General features: G+C 42.1%; 2 protein-coding genes across 2 annotated transcripts; both read right to left on the bottom strand.

Annotated features, from left to right (window-relative positions):
* Nucleotides 1-1,557: 1,557 nt before the first annotated feature.
* On the bottom strand, nt 1,558-4,144 carry LOC306834351 (tubulin alpha chain-like). The gene is made up of 4 exons (XM_079360217.1): nt 4,014-4,144; nt 2,957-3,179; nt 2,720-2,868; nt 1,558-2,614 (listed from the first exon to the last, which is right to left on the bottom strand). Exons 1-4 carry the CDS (start codon nt 4,014-4,016, stop codon nt 1,634-1,636), a joined length of 1,356 nt encoding a protein of 451 aa, XP_079216343.1. The 5' UTR covers nt 4,017-4,144; the 3' UTR covers nt 1,558-1,633.
* A 3,093-nt stretch (nt 4,145-7,237) lies between these two features.
* Nucleotides 7,238-10,368, bottom strand: LOC306834415 (tubulin alpha-1A chain-like). Its single transcript, XM_079360311.1, has 4 exons — nt 10,243-10,368; nt 8,748-8,970; nt 8,497-8,645; nt 7,238-8,378 (listed from the first exon to the last, which is right to left on the bottom strand). The coding sequence occupies exons 1-4, from the start codon at nt 10,243-10,245 to the stop codon at nt 7,398-7,400; spliced, it is 1,356 nt and encodes a 451-aa protein (XP_079216437.1). The 5' UTR covers nt 10,246-10,368; the 3' UTR covers nt 7,238-7,397.
* Between the last annotated feature and the right edge of the window lie 4,283 nt (nt 10,369-14,651).

Consider the following 14,651-nt stretch of genomic DNA (forward strand, 5'->3'; position numbering starts at 1 on the left):
TTTTGTTTCACCTCGCACCCAGCGAAACAACAAGAAGTCAACTGTGACAGATTTAGACCGTCTCATTTATTTCCTCTCTCACGCAGGTTGATGGGAGGAAGGCCGAGTTAGCAGTGATGAGAGGAGTAACTGGATGAGCCAGTAGGACAGTTTTCTGCTACTTTCTACCTGATTTAACTCCAATTCAAAGGGAAGTATTTGAGTTTATACTCCGCTTCATGTTCGCTGTCTGATAGAGCATTTTTTCTTTAACTTGATTTCACTACTTTTCCTTAAATAAAGTGGAAACTTGTTTCAGCAATGGTGTTTGCATCCTACACTCTTGAGATGCAAAATATTTTAAAAAAAACATAACATACACTTGCATTCAAAAGTATACTACAGATGAAACTACAAAGTGACATCATCCAAATGTAAATAAACTACATGTGCTTCATGAAAATGGCTCCGAGGACAGGACTGATGTTTCATGAGGTATATTTGTTTATTTGTTTTGTTTGTTTGTTTATTTAAAAGGATCCCCATTAGCTGACGCCAAGACGACAGCTAGTCTTCCTGGGGTCCAGTCCTGACATACAAAAAAACAACAACAACAACAACAACACTTAGGCTATTAAAAATAAAGATAAAAACAAGGAGATATAGAAAAGCAACATACAGTGTTTAGTGTTGTTTTTAGTGTCATGTCATACACTACAGTATGACATTTAGTGTCATACTGTAGTGTTGTTTAATTTAGTTGCTGACTCATGTCATCCAGATGAAGTTCATTTTTAACCGAGTCAGTGATCTGTTGGTTCAGCTGGGAGCTAAAAGGACCTCAATTAATAATCTGAGGGATCATTTTGTGGATACGGTTTCTTTTCAAACGGTCATTTCACACCGAGTTGTTTGATTGGATATTAGGCACGCCATGAGCGCTAATATAAAGTACAACACTACCGCTCATGTGCTTTATTATAATGAACTTTACATGTGGAGAACGTTAAGATTAAAGTTCATTTAAATTACTTCAAGCAGGAAAACTAAGTGCAGCCATCTTTCTCAAATTTAAGAGAAATATGACATTGAAGATATCAAACCCGGTACGTGGTGGTTTTACTTTAAATCCCAACCCCCTTACCTGTGCAGTAGATCTCGACTTCCTCACATCACCAACAGAGGATCCCCACTTTTTGATGAATTCGCCTCGTCTGAATTTGTAGCATGCATTGACTTCAGCGCTTTAAAGCTGCATCTTAACTTAAAGAAACTAATCTATTGGAATAAAGTTGATCACAGGACGCCGTCTGCAAAACTGAAGTTTATAGGATGCGCGTGAAATCGTCCACTGCTCATCATAATCCCATTTAAAAAAAAAAAAATTTAAAAACGTAAAAGTTAGGGATCTTCAAAGTGATTATAGAGAAAGTGATGTTGCGTCACTTGGAGTATTTATAAGCAATCTGCAGTTATTGAACGTTAGCGTAACAGCTAGTTGAAGTGACTCAGCAGTACATTTTAGCAACACCCTGAAACCCAAGTGGACAGTCAACCTATAATGAATACCAAACAACGTTGCAGTCATAATCAAGTTTTATTTTTGACTTTTAAGCACACTGCAGATTACAGTTAGAAGTGGGTGCATGCTGCTTTAATACTCCTCTCCTTCATCCTCCTCTTCCTCCCCCAGACTGTCGGCTCCCACCTCCTCATAATCCTTCTCCAGAGCGGCCATGTCCTCTCTGGCCTCGGAGAACTCTCCCTCCTCCATACCCTCACCCACATACCAGTGAACAAAGGCACGCTTAGCGTACATCAGGTCAAACTTGTGGTCAAGTCGAGCCCAGGCCTCTGCAATAGCAGTGGTGTTGCTCAGCATGCACACGGCCCTCTGGACCTTGGCCAGGTCTCCACCAGGAACTACAGTGGGAGGCTGGTAGTTGATGCCAACCTTGAAACCAGTGGGGCACCAGTCCACAAACTGGATGGAGCGCTTGGTTTTGATGGTGGCGATGGCAGCGTTCACATCTTTGGGCACCACATCACCACGGTACAGAAGGCAGCAGGCCATGTACTTGCCGTGGCGAGGGTCGCATTTGACCAACTGGTTGGCTGGCTCAAAGCAGGCGTTGGTGATTTCTGACACCGTTAACTGCTCATGGTACGCCTTCTCTGCAGAGATGACGGGGGCATAGGTGGCCAGAGGGAAGTGGATACGGGGATATGGCACCAAGTTGGTCTGGAACTCTGTCAGATCAACATTGAGGGCGCCATCGAAACGAAGGGAAGCCGTGATGGAGGACACGATCTGACTGATCAACCTGTTCAGGTTGGTGTAACTGGGACGCTCGATATCGAGGTTTCTACGGCAGATATCGTAGATGGCCTCGTTGTCTACCATGAAGGCACAGTCAGAGTGCTCCAGGGTGGTGTGGGTGGTCAGGATGGAGTTGTAGGGCTCCACCACAGCGGTGGACACCTGGGGAGCTGGGTAAACTGAAAATTCAAGCTTAGACTTCTTGCCATAATCGACGGACAAACGCTCCATCAGCAGGGAGGTGAAACCAGAACCAGTGCCACCTCCGAAGCTGTGGAAGACCAGGAAGCCCTGAAGACCGGTGCACTGGTCAGCCTGAAGAGACAGAGAGAGGGACAGACAGTCAGCACTATTATTATAGAGCTATTACATAATTATTCAAAATTAGGAATGGACCCCTCGTGACATCAAGTTACCCACCAGCTTGCGGATCCTGTCCAGCACCAGGTCGATGATCTCTTTTCCAATGGTGTAGTGTCCACGGGCGTAGTTGTTGGCAGCATCCTCCTTACCAGTGATCAGCTGCTCAGGGTGGAACAGCTGGCGGTAGGTACCAGTGCGTACCTCATCTAAGGAGACAATAGAAAATATTTAATTCAGATATACATCAACTTTATTTTCCTCTATTAATGTTTAGCCAGTGGAGATGACACTTACCGATGACAGTGGGCTCCAGGTCTACAAAAACAGCTCTGGGGACGTGCTTTCCAGCTCCAGTCTCACTGAAGAAGGTGTTGAAGGAATCGTCTCCTCCTCCGATGGTCTTGTCACTGGGCATCTGTCCGTCCGGCTGGATCCCATGTTCCAGGCAGTAAAGCTCCCAGCAGGCGTTGCCGATCTGGACGCCGGCCTGACCAACGTGCACGGAGATACACTCACGCTGCGGAAACAAAGACAAGTTGTCACAATTCAAAATACTAATTTCATGTCTCATGTAATGATTCAGGTTAGTTATCACATGTTAACTGCAGCTTCAAAGCTGAGCTCTAAAAAAGGTAAGAGGGGATAATGAGCTCATTGTGAGGAGGCAGACGCCACAGCAGCATAACCAGCTCACCAGACGCATGCGTCACAAATAAAAAATTACAGCGTCATTATTAAATCACCTTTCATACAAAACCAAATACAATTCCAAATGTCTTACATAAATATAAAACAAAGGCATAAAACGACAAAAAGGTGTAAAATACATAAATAGATCAGATGTAGAGACCAATGCACAACAAGGGCAATGAGAATATGTCATTAAAAAAAAAAAAAGAAAAAAAAGGTAAAAAGCTAAATCATCCATTTATCACACAGAATTAAATAGGAATACATTTGAAATACAGAAGAAAAAAATAGTTGCATGAAAAAATTAATAAAGAAAAATAATTAATTTATATTAAAAAAATATATACATAAGCCAAACAGAATAGATTCATCCACATTTGAGTTTTATATTACAGATCAACTCATGGTTGATTCATAGATCGTATGAAGAAGAAGAAGAAGAAGAAGAAGAAGAAGAAGAAGAAGAAGAAGAAAAGCTGAGGTGGATGGGTGGGGAGCAGCCAGGCCCCTTCAATGATGGTGGATCAGAGGAACGTGACAAGACTACGGATAAATCCGATCTGCCCCAACCTGCAAACTGCGCAGAGAAAAATCTGCCGCAAACAGGCGCGCGAGCCTGCGCGAGCCAAATAGTCCACGTTTAGGTTTTGGTCAATCTTACCATGATTCCTGACGCTGCTGTGTCCGAAGAGGATGAGACAAAGACGAAGAGGACAATTGAACTCTCACACGCGGCTGCCAAGGAGTCCTGTGTGAGAAGCTGCTCCCTAAAAGTCTGCCGACCAAAGCTTTTATACTCGGCTTACGGGCGGGGGCACGCGCAGCTGAATCTCATTTGCCGAGAGCCACACGAGCTCTCTTCCCATTTGTTTAAACGAAACACTTGTCCTCTTTTTTTATTTATTGAGTTATCTATCTGCCAGGGGGACAACAGTGTGTAACGACAGAGATCTTTTTTTATTACAAAGAAAAATGAAAGGTGGTGGCACCAGTCTTTGCGCCATAAAAAGTGACGCAGGACGTCGGCTACCATAAAACGCCACTAAACAAAGGACGACAGCACTAAGTGCGTCGACCACATTTGGAAACGCCATCAACACTGTAGAAAATCATATCCTGCATGATACAAAATATAACAAAACATTATGTAATCGCCTGCATGTCTGGAGGCAGTGCTTAAGGAAATGCGTATAATCTTCATTTTCCCAGAAAATGTTTTTTAAGCAACCTGTCAAGCAGAGGATAAACTGCCTCTGTTATAAACAGACATGTCAGACTAGACTCTTCTTGCATAGTCAGCAGAGACTAGCCAATCAGAGACAGGGTGGAGAGGGTCGTCTCCTCAGCATCCTCGGAAATAAAATGGAGCATCCTACAGAATATGTTTCAGTCAATCAGAGGTTTGAATCAGAGGAGATTTATTCTCTATGGAGACTCTAAGTGGGTTCACTCCGTGTGTAGACCCTGCGCTACACCACTGTCTGGAGGCCTTTCACGGTAAATAACAGGAGGACAATAATATGCAATGCATAGCATGAGGGACAACAAGCAAAACACAATAGCTACATTAAAAGAGAACAACAAATACTCTTCCTCACATCTGCATTTTCTTAAAGCAGCAGAAGAACAGGATTTTTTTTTTTGGCACAAGTCTTTATTGAGAGCTTCTCCACAAATGTCCACAAACTTAAAAAATAAATAAAAAAGGAACAACAACACCAACAACAACGTCAGGGGACCCAGAGACAGCCAGAAATCCCAGACGACACAAATCAACAATATTGACCAAAAAAAACTGTCACAACTTCTGCTCACAAAAACATCAGATATCAAACACACAGATTCAAAGTTTCAGTCGCTTTATTCATTTGTTGAAAAGTCAAATTGGTACAGTGAGTATATTGTTTGAGTTACCTCTTAGAAACTAAAGGAAAAGCTGAGTGTCAGACAATTTCAGATTTGTGGTGTTGTACCTTTTGTAGTCTAACGTAAACGGCTTGTGACTTGGACGTCATGTTTGTGTGTGTAAAATAAAGTTGATCATGTAAACGCGACAGACGCAGAAAGACAAACAAGTTCAAAGCAGCAAACTGAGAGTATTACACATTTACACTCACATTTGATCGAACACACAGATGTCAAATACGCTACATGTGTGATCTCTTAATTTGTGAGTTTGTGTGTCTCACTGTAGTTGGTTTTGATTGTTTGTTTTATATTTATTAAGAGTTACATCGAGGCCTTTTGTCAGTACGGCTGCAGCTTGATACATGAGCACAGCCGTGGCCACAGCCCTCTTTTGATTCCATTTTTTTCCCTTCTTTTCCTCTCTCCCATCACAGCCACAAGAGGTCTCCGTGGAACTGGAAATGCTATTTGAATCCTTAGATCTAATATAGGCAGTAAAGCTCATCAGTCAACTCCAATCTGGATACCAGCCTATGAGCAAAGTGGATGGAGAGGCAACTCACAGTGGGGAGCAGGCAAAGCTGATTTGGATTACTGATTTGTTTACTACCTCGGGCCATCTGCACACTTTTAAAAAAAGAAGAAGAAGAAGAAAAAGACAGTTCTCGTTGTTGAAATGGGAACACATACTTTGATAAGGAACATTTTTTCACAAGTGGACCATTCAAACCAGGGTGTTGGTTCTTCAGAGATAGAACGTGTTTTTGTTAAATACCCTTTGAATGAACTGCAGAGCACGAGGGCATCACTGAATGTGTCTTTGAATTCTCCCAATCCTTGCATCATAAATAAACCTTTATCATCACCACCAGTTTTTTTTTGTTTTTTTTTAATGATCGCCTGAATGACCCCGCCTTTATATTTGTGCTGCTCTCTGCTGTGATTTGACACCATGTCCACGGCATATACAGCAGGATTAACGCGGGTAGACAGGGGGGATCTAGGTCAGACATGTCTGCCTTAGAAATGCGACTTCAACATTTTCCCACAAGTAAAATAAATTCTCCCATGACTTTACACATTTGTTTACAGTCAAAAGAGATTTTCAGGAAGGTTTGATTTTGAAGTTTACTTTCACATCAAATCCATTTTTTGAACTCACATTACAGGAACAAAATCACATCGAGGAACAAAGTTAGTGGGAAGCTATTTGTTGTGGTCATATTTTAAAGAGCTATGTGGGTGGAGTTTATAATATAAGGGATGTACAGTGAGTTGGTTCCTATAGCATACAAGCCAGGATACATTGCAGGAGGCAGAACCCCGTCTTGTTGCATGTGAATTGGGGTGTGGTAGGGACTACTTCCATACAGCAACATGAGCTCTGCAGCAGACTTAAAAAATGTCTACTAAGCAGTTTATATCCACATTAAAGTGAACATTTCCGCTGAAGGTGATGTGAGTCACCGCAGCACCTGTTTGAGGTTTTCTGCCTTGTAACTGTCGGAGTCTGTTGACATTTTCTTTTCCTTGAACCAGCTGACACCGTCCCTCACAGGTCTGACTTCCATCTACAAGCTGGAAGAAAGACTTCGTTTTTTTTAATGGTCTGTAGTGCACTCAAGTTTATAATACTCATACTTATCATTAAAAATTAAACAGGTCGTGTATTGATTTATGGGATACACATGATGAGCGTTATTGTTGAGCTTTAGAGTTCAGATGACATGAATCCTTGATAAAACCCAAAGGGAAATAATAATTTTTGTTTGGTGTTGATGACCTAAAAACTTAGATAAGTTATTCAACTACCATTATTTCTAGGTTTTAATCAAGTATTATTTTCCTTATGAAGGCTACGTGTATTAAGATTTAAATGCTAAGCGCTACAAGTCTATAGGGGGATAGCTCAAACTTTATAACTTACATTTCATATGCTTATTCACACAGAATATATCAATAAAACACAAACCCGTTAACTTATGAAAGGGAATTTATTTAGAACAAATCCAAACTTGACATTCAGGTGTTTCTTTAGTCTGGAGAGTAACAACTGTAATCGATACGAACACTTTTTTAAAGGAATGTATTCAAGAACACAATTACTGTGTGATACACTTGGGCTTTTTTGTTCCATTTAATACTCCTCTCCTTCCTCCTCTCCGTCGCCGTCCACGGAGTCAACGCCCACCTCCTCATAATCCTTCTCCAGAGCGGCCATGTCCTCTCTGGCCTCGGAGAACTCTCCCTCCTCCATACCCTCACCCACATACCAGTGAACAAAGGCACGCTTAGCGTACATCAGGTCAAACTTGTGGTCAAGTCGAGCCCAGGCCTCTGCAATAGCAGTGGTGTTGCTCAGCATGCACACGGCCCTCTGGACCTTGGCCAGGTCTCCACCAGGAACTACAGTGGGAGGCTGGTAGTTGATGCCAACCTTGAAACCAGTGGGGCACCAGTCCACAAACTGGATGGTACGCTTGGTTTTGATGGTGGCGATGGCAGCATTGACATCTTTGGGCACCACATCACCACGGTACAGAAGGCAGCAGGCCATGTACTTGCCGTGGCGAGGGTCGCATTTGACCATCTGATTGGCTGGCTCAAAGCAGGCGTTGGTGATTTCAGACACTGAGAGCTGCTCATGGTACGCCTTCTCTGCAGAGATGACGGGGGCATAGGTGGCCAGAGGGAAGTGGATACGGGGATATGGCACCAAGTTGGTCTGGAACTCTGTCAGATCAACATTGAGGGCGCCATCGAAACGAAGGGAAGCCGTGATGGAGGACACGATCTGACCGATCAACCTGTTCAGGTTGGTGTAACTGGGACGCTCGATATCGAGGTTTCTACGGCAGATATCGTAGATGGCCTCGTTGTCGACCATGAAGGCACAGTCAGAGTGCTCCAGGGTGGTGTGGGTGGTCAGGATGGCGTTGTAGGGCTCCACCACAGCGGTGGACACCTGGGGAGCTGGGTAGATGGAGAACTCCAGCTTTGACTTCTTTCCGTAATCGACGGACAAACGCTCCATCAGCAGGGAGGTGAAACCAGAACCAGTGCCACCTCCGAAACTGTGGAAGACCAGGAAGCCCTGAAGACCGGTGCACTGGTCAGCCTGAAGAGACACAGAGAGGGACAGACAGTCAGCACTTTTATCATAGAGCCATTTCATTCAATTCTAATATCTTTATTCAAAACTATGTTTGAATACCTCCTGACATCAAGTTACCCACCAGCTTGCGGATCCTGTCCAGCACCAGGTCGATGATCTCTTTTCCAATGGTGTAGTGTCCACGGGCGTAGTTGTTGGCAGCATCCTCCTTACCAGTGATCAGCTGCTCAGGGTGGAACAGCTGGCGGTAGGTACCACTGCGTACCTCATCTAATAGAATAAAAACACATTGATTAAGTTGAAGATTAAAATTGTTAATGATTAATTTTCACTTTGCTGTTTTAAGGGTCACTCAGAAATGCTGACACTTACCGATGACAGTGGGCTCCAGGTCTACAAAAACAGCTCTGGGGACGTGCTTTCCAGCTCCAGTCTCACTGAAGAAGGTGTTGAAGGAATCGTCTCCTCCTCCGATGGTCTTGTCACTGGGCATCTGTCCGTCCGGCTGGATCCCATGTTCCAGGCAGTAAAGCTCCCAGCAGGCATTGCCGATCTGGACGCCGGCTTGACCAACGTGGATGGAGATACACTCACGCTGTGGAAACACAAAAAATAAGAAAAGTTATTCAAACTTTTTTGAAAGACAACAACACAAAACTGTGTACATCCTTTACCCTGCATCCCTATTGGTTAGCACTCAACAGACGTCTAATGCAGTCTCCATTGCTAGCATTAAATTTTAATGCCTTGCGTTGTGCGAACAGTGCACTTAATCCATTCCCCGAACGGATAGGGTTTCTGTGGGTGTGGAATGAGCGCTGCTCTCTACCCCCCCTGTAATTGAATCACCTTTAAAAGGTGCACTGTGTAGATTTGGTTGTGTAAATTTGGAGATGTGAAATAATTCTACACTGTATTTTTCTGAACTACAGACACAAACTGTATTCAAAGAGGAAACAAGGTTCCCACTCCCTTAACACTGTTTGGAGATTATATATATATATTTTTTTAAACTACCAGGAGAGTTTTGGATTTATTGTTGTGGCCCACCATAACTTCTTATGTTGCACTGTATCTGCATACAGAGTTACAGGGAACTCATTGTGTATAAAGTGCATGAACATATCCCACAGAATTTTGTTAATTTCTCCAACTTTCACATCTCCTCGGTTCAAAACTCCACAGTACACCTTTAAGTAAGAAGGCAGCTGTCACGAAAAGTGATGAAATGAGGCTCAGTCATGCCCAGGAGAACTTTGGTGAAGGGTCCTCACTAACAATATCAATCCTGTCCACAGCAAATCTTCTGGAAACGTCTATTGTTAAGTCAGCACGCAACGTTTAATGCTGCATTCACTTGCCCCTCGGAAGGTTCAGCTACTCGAGTTAAGACACTCATCTAACTTCGGTAAAATCCCTTTGGGTTTAAAAGTTTAACGTCCTTAACAAATATGCACGCTGCAAAATAATATGTGTTAAATTTAACTGCTCAGGACATTTGCTCTGGTCCGCCATATTTCTCGGTAAATATGACGTCAGGTCTGTCAACCCGACCAGCCGGGTACCAAAACCAACACAAGAGTTTCCATGTTACTGTTTCCACATGAGGGAGCCAATTGTCCCTTTTTTAAAACACAATATGATAACTGTTCTGGTTAAAGAAAGACACATCCAAGGTATTTACACCAAATGTAAAAACAATACAGCATACTAATTTAAGACCTTTTTAATTACTTTATAATCCTTCAACCTCCCAATCCGACTCTGCATTTTTACCTGATCTCATATTCATCACCATAAATCACATAATTAAAAAGACATGAACCTAAACTATGGCTGTTTATCAAACATCTTTAAAATGCCTCACCATTTTGTTATTTTGTGGACGCGGTTGAGGGTTGCAGGAGCTCCTTGACAGAGAGTCTTACAAATCGACAGTTATGGGGTCGATGTAAGACACAATGGTGCTCTGGAGGATGGATAGTGGTTTATATGCAAGTGCAGAGCCGGAGGCAGTGGCTTGAGACACGCTGTTGGTCAAACTCCTGTCAATCTGACTCTTCGAACTCGTTCGCTTCTTTCTATTGGATTATGTGGATCCGTTGTAACAATCCCCGCCTTCAAGACCCCACCCGAATCCCGACATCCTCTGGTACTGTGCTGCGAGCATGGCGTCACCCATCGTGAGGAGAATGCTGCGTAATATCCAGCAAGATGGTACCAGACGCACCCAGTAACCTCCTTGCATAACCATCCAGAGTTCAAATGTAGATAAACCTGCAACATATAATCAGAATTATTTCAGGAATTGACTGTAATAAGACAGAACTGATTCTGCACTTCCACTTAAATGCACAATCATTATTATTTATTTGTTTTGGGTCAGGCACCATGCATAATAGAGTTGATTAATGACTGAGCATCTGTTAGCAGAAAAACAATCACTCAGCTCAGCTTTCTATTGATTTTTTTTTTTTTGCACACAAAAATGGCATTTATATACCTTTAATAACAAACACATGAACCTGTATTTTAAACTAATTTGTCAGCCGTGTATACAAGATGTCCAAAATAGTTTAATCCTTATTTTTAAATCGACATTTTTTTCAAGATAATTTATTAATTTGTGCAGAACTTTTTTCCTCTTTCACATTGTTCACCTGTTACAGCATATAGGCTTCATCATGCAGTTTGTACATCATCCTTCATCTTTAGAAATGTCTCTTTGTAGCAGTTTATTGATAAGATCTGTATTATTATTTTATTTTGAGTCTTGTGAAGATAAACCAGGTCAATGTGTCCACAGTGCGCCGGTCATGTACTCTATGAGGGGCATGTAGGCCGCATGAGAGCCACAGACACCCAACCCCCAGCTCTCCTCCCAAGGTTTAACCGTTGCTAGGAAATGAATAACGGAGTTGCCTGGATACAGCCTAGTATCCACATAGACCGCCTTTATCTGGTGGTCACATGACCTCGCTTAAATGGCAGCATTAACAAGCTGCAGGACAGCTGCCTCTGCTGGGGGGGATTTTTGGCTCCTCAGCCTCCTCTTTTGCAAAATCTTCCAACATGATGGAAACTGTCATCTTCAAATGTAGGTGTCCTTTTAAAACAAAACTGATTTCTGAAGCAAAAGAAAACAATATCATAAGGATGATGGGGTGTGGCTCTGCGGGAACCTAGATCCATCATTGTGGGTCAGCTCTTCCCCCCCCCCCACACAATACATCTAAAAGCATTCACATAGTAATGTGACTGATGTGTGTGTGCAGCAGCTGTGTTTGTGTCTGTTTCAAACTTTAAAGTGCAATAACAGAGGCCATAAATTATTCTACAGCCGACCGAAAGAATAGCAGAGGAATGCAGACGGTTAAGCAGCTTGGTTGCTACAACAAAAGGATGACAACGATGTAAGGCAGCTTAAAACATCCAGATTCTGTTTACTGATTCATATATATAATGTATGTATGTATATATATATAGTTAGTTAGAATGAAAATACTGAACAATTTAAGTTCATTTCTGGGCTTTAACATGTTTATCTATCATGTCTCCCTCTCCCCTGATGACTCAGTCAGCTGCCACTTTCATCCTTGATTCCGTTGGTTGATAATAATGCTATTTCCTTTTCCTGTGTGCATGCTTTTCACCTCCTCGCCCTCTATAGTTCTCTTCTATCTCCATCTACCACCGTGCAAACATGATACCACTCTTACCAGTCCGGTCACATATCGACTTATTTAATAGCTAACAATGTGGCATTTTATCTGACAACATAGGGAGTCTCCAGTAAGACAGATGGAAAACACGCTTTATCACTTTGGTATCATATTCTCTCTTTGCAGGATGCAGTGTGTCAGTTTCATGCCATTGAGGACCACTCCCATCTCTCTGGCATTCCCCACCTCCCTCCCTCTCTCCTCTTGGTGTGCAGCTGCTCAAAGCCTGTCTGTCTCACAGCTGCTGGAGGAGGAGAAACATGGGAAGGAGGGGGAGGATTATGGAGAATTTTCTGTGAAGAAGCCCTGGCTGGAAACCATGGTTGTTTCCTGTCGTCCTCTTTCATCCCCTGCAGTTCACATTAAGTACAACAACCACAAAAATCTGGTCGTAAATTGATGCATCCGGACTTCCCTGCTGGATAAATGACGTTAAAACACTGGTTTTGTGTCAAAAGGGGAAGTTTAATGTTCGTACGAAATCAAGGATTTTGTCCAGTCTGAAGGTTCAGCTATACTTTTCAAAAGTCTTTATTATTTCTGTCACTCCCTGCAGGATTTTAGGCATGTCCAAGGGCTGGGATTTAATTTTAAGAATTAAAGCCCTCATCTAATTCAAATGCCAAAGGTCATTTGAATTAATCACACTCGACTGCATTTAACCATATTCACAGTGACTCCGATGTACTCCTCAGAGTATAGGAACTTAAAATGATGTTTAATGTTGTACTCGTTTGGCCCATAATGATAATTTTGCTGCTGCTTTCAGTAACAGGAAAGCCAATGAGGAGTGAAAATCGAGGGGATACGGGGTTTTCATTCAAGCTACAAAAACATTGATAACCACTTTAGGCAACGTAGGACATTATTTATAAACTGCCTGTCCAACATTTACTGTACCAGATCATTTGATAGTGATTTCAGGAAAATAAAGGAAAAGTATGAATTAAAAAATGTTAGCTAACAGTTAGCCGGGTTAGCATGTTAGCTTGCATCCTCTGTCGGCTCTCCAAAAAGTTTTGTTTCCGAACATTAAAGGAGGCCTAAATCCCTCACTCATAGCTGGTCTCTTTGGTTAGGCCCCTTCTAGCCACGTTTTAAGATCAAACTGTATTTAATAAATCATTAGCTATCACTGACGACAGTTAATTTAGCATTTAAGCCTTCCTAGCTAACAGTAAGTTTGATGGCGGTAAACAAACAATTACGATATAAAGCAAGCTATAAATTCCTAAATAACATTTACCAAGCCTTTCCTTTAGTTTTATCTAGAAAATAATGATTCCACTTTCCAACCACACAGTTTACTAAGGGCCATATGTTACCGTATGCATAATTTGGGGTTTGACCGATCTAGCTGTAGCATCCGCTGTAGCGGACCGGATGCTTAAGACCTGCCTCAGCTCTTTGCCTTTCGTTAGGCTGACCAAAAGTTGGAGAGAGTCAGCATTTCCAATACGGCCCAACCAGGGATAGTCTTCCAATCAGTGATGTCACTCAGCCTTCCACCCTCTTATAAAACACTATTTAACTGTAACGTTAGTCAGAAAGGCTTACATAAGCTGTTGGTAATCAAATCAAAGGTTTATTCAGTTTTAACTTGAAATATCCCTCTGGATTGTAGTCATCTATTATCTCTTTAGCAGCTTATCGATCAAAAAACACTGAAAATGATTTGTCAGGTTCCCACCATAAATGATTTGAAAACCTGGAGCAGCACAGCACTGAAACGTAACACTGCTTCCCATTTTAAGGGGTTACATCAGACAAAAATGGCCACTGTGTGAAAATAGTAGTTTCAGTTAATTTCACTTCCTCAAACAAGACTGAAAGCAAAGGAAACACACCCAAGCTCTCTGTGCAGCTGAACAGCAGAGGCAGTCAGTGACAGGCAGACATGAGGCCACGTGATCGGCCCACTGAATGACATCATTGCAGGGAATCTGGGACAAAGAGGGAGGAGAGCTGGAGAGAGCTGGCATGCCGGGGTGAGCGTATACACCATCATGGCAGGTCTAAGCTGCAACATGGACACCCAGCTGATGGAAGCATCCTGTGTACTGCACAAACATGCAGCCATTTTGCATCATTGATAATTCATCAGGTGCATTGAGCGCATGCACAAAAAAAAGAGAAAAAAAAAGGAAGTGATTTTCACAGATTTTATTTATATTCACATCTATATATAGCTTGCAAATAGAGCACCTTTTTATTGATGGCCACACCTAAATAATAGATGAATGCAGTCTTTCCTTGTGCATGCATAATAAATTAGCTTTGTTTGCAATTGCCATTCATTCACTCGATAAAATTAATGCATGTGGTTAAAGATTTGGCAGATAATTTATCTAATATCTCAATCATATTCCTAATTACATCAAAAATAAAGATACCTACAATGCAAACATTCTGTTTTTTTTCTAATAAATGTGCAAACTGGTTTAATAATTGTGTTCAACAGCTTTATTGTGACATAAGAAATCTTCTCATGACTGCATAAAATACAAAATCTGAAACACTATTTTGCTAATTGGCTCAACACCATAAATAGAGC

The sequence above is a fragment of the Symphodus melops genome (genome assembly GCF_947650265.1).
Source record: "Symphodus melops genome assembly, chromosome: 13".
Lineage (NCBI taxonomy): Eukaryota > Metazoa > Chordata > Actinopteri > Labriformes > Labridae > Symphodus > Symphodus melops.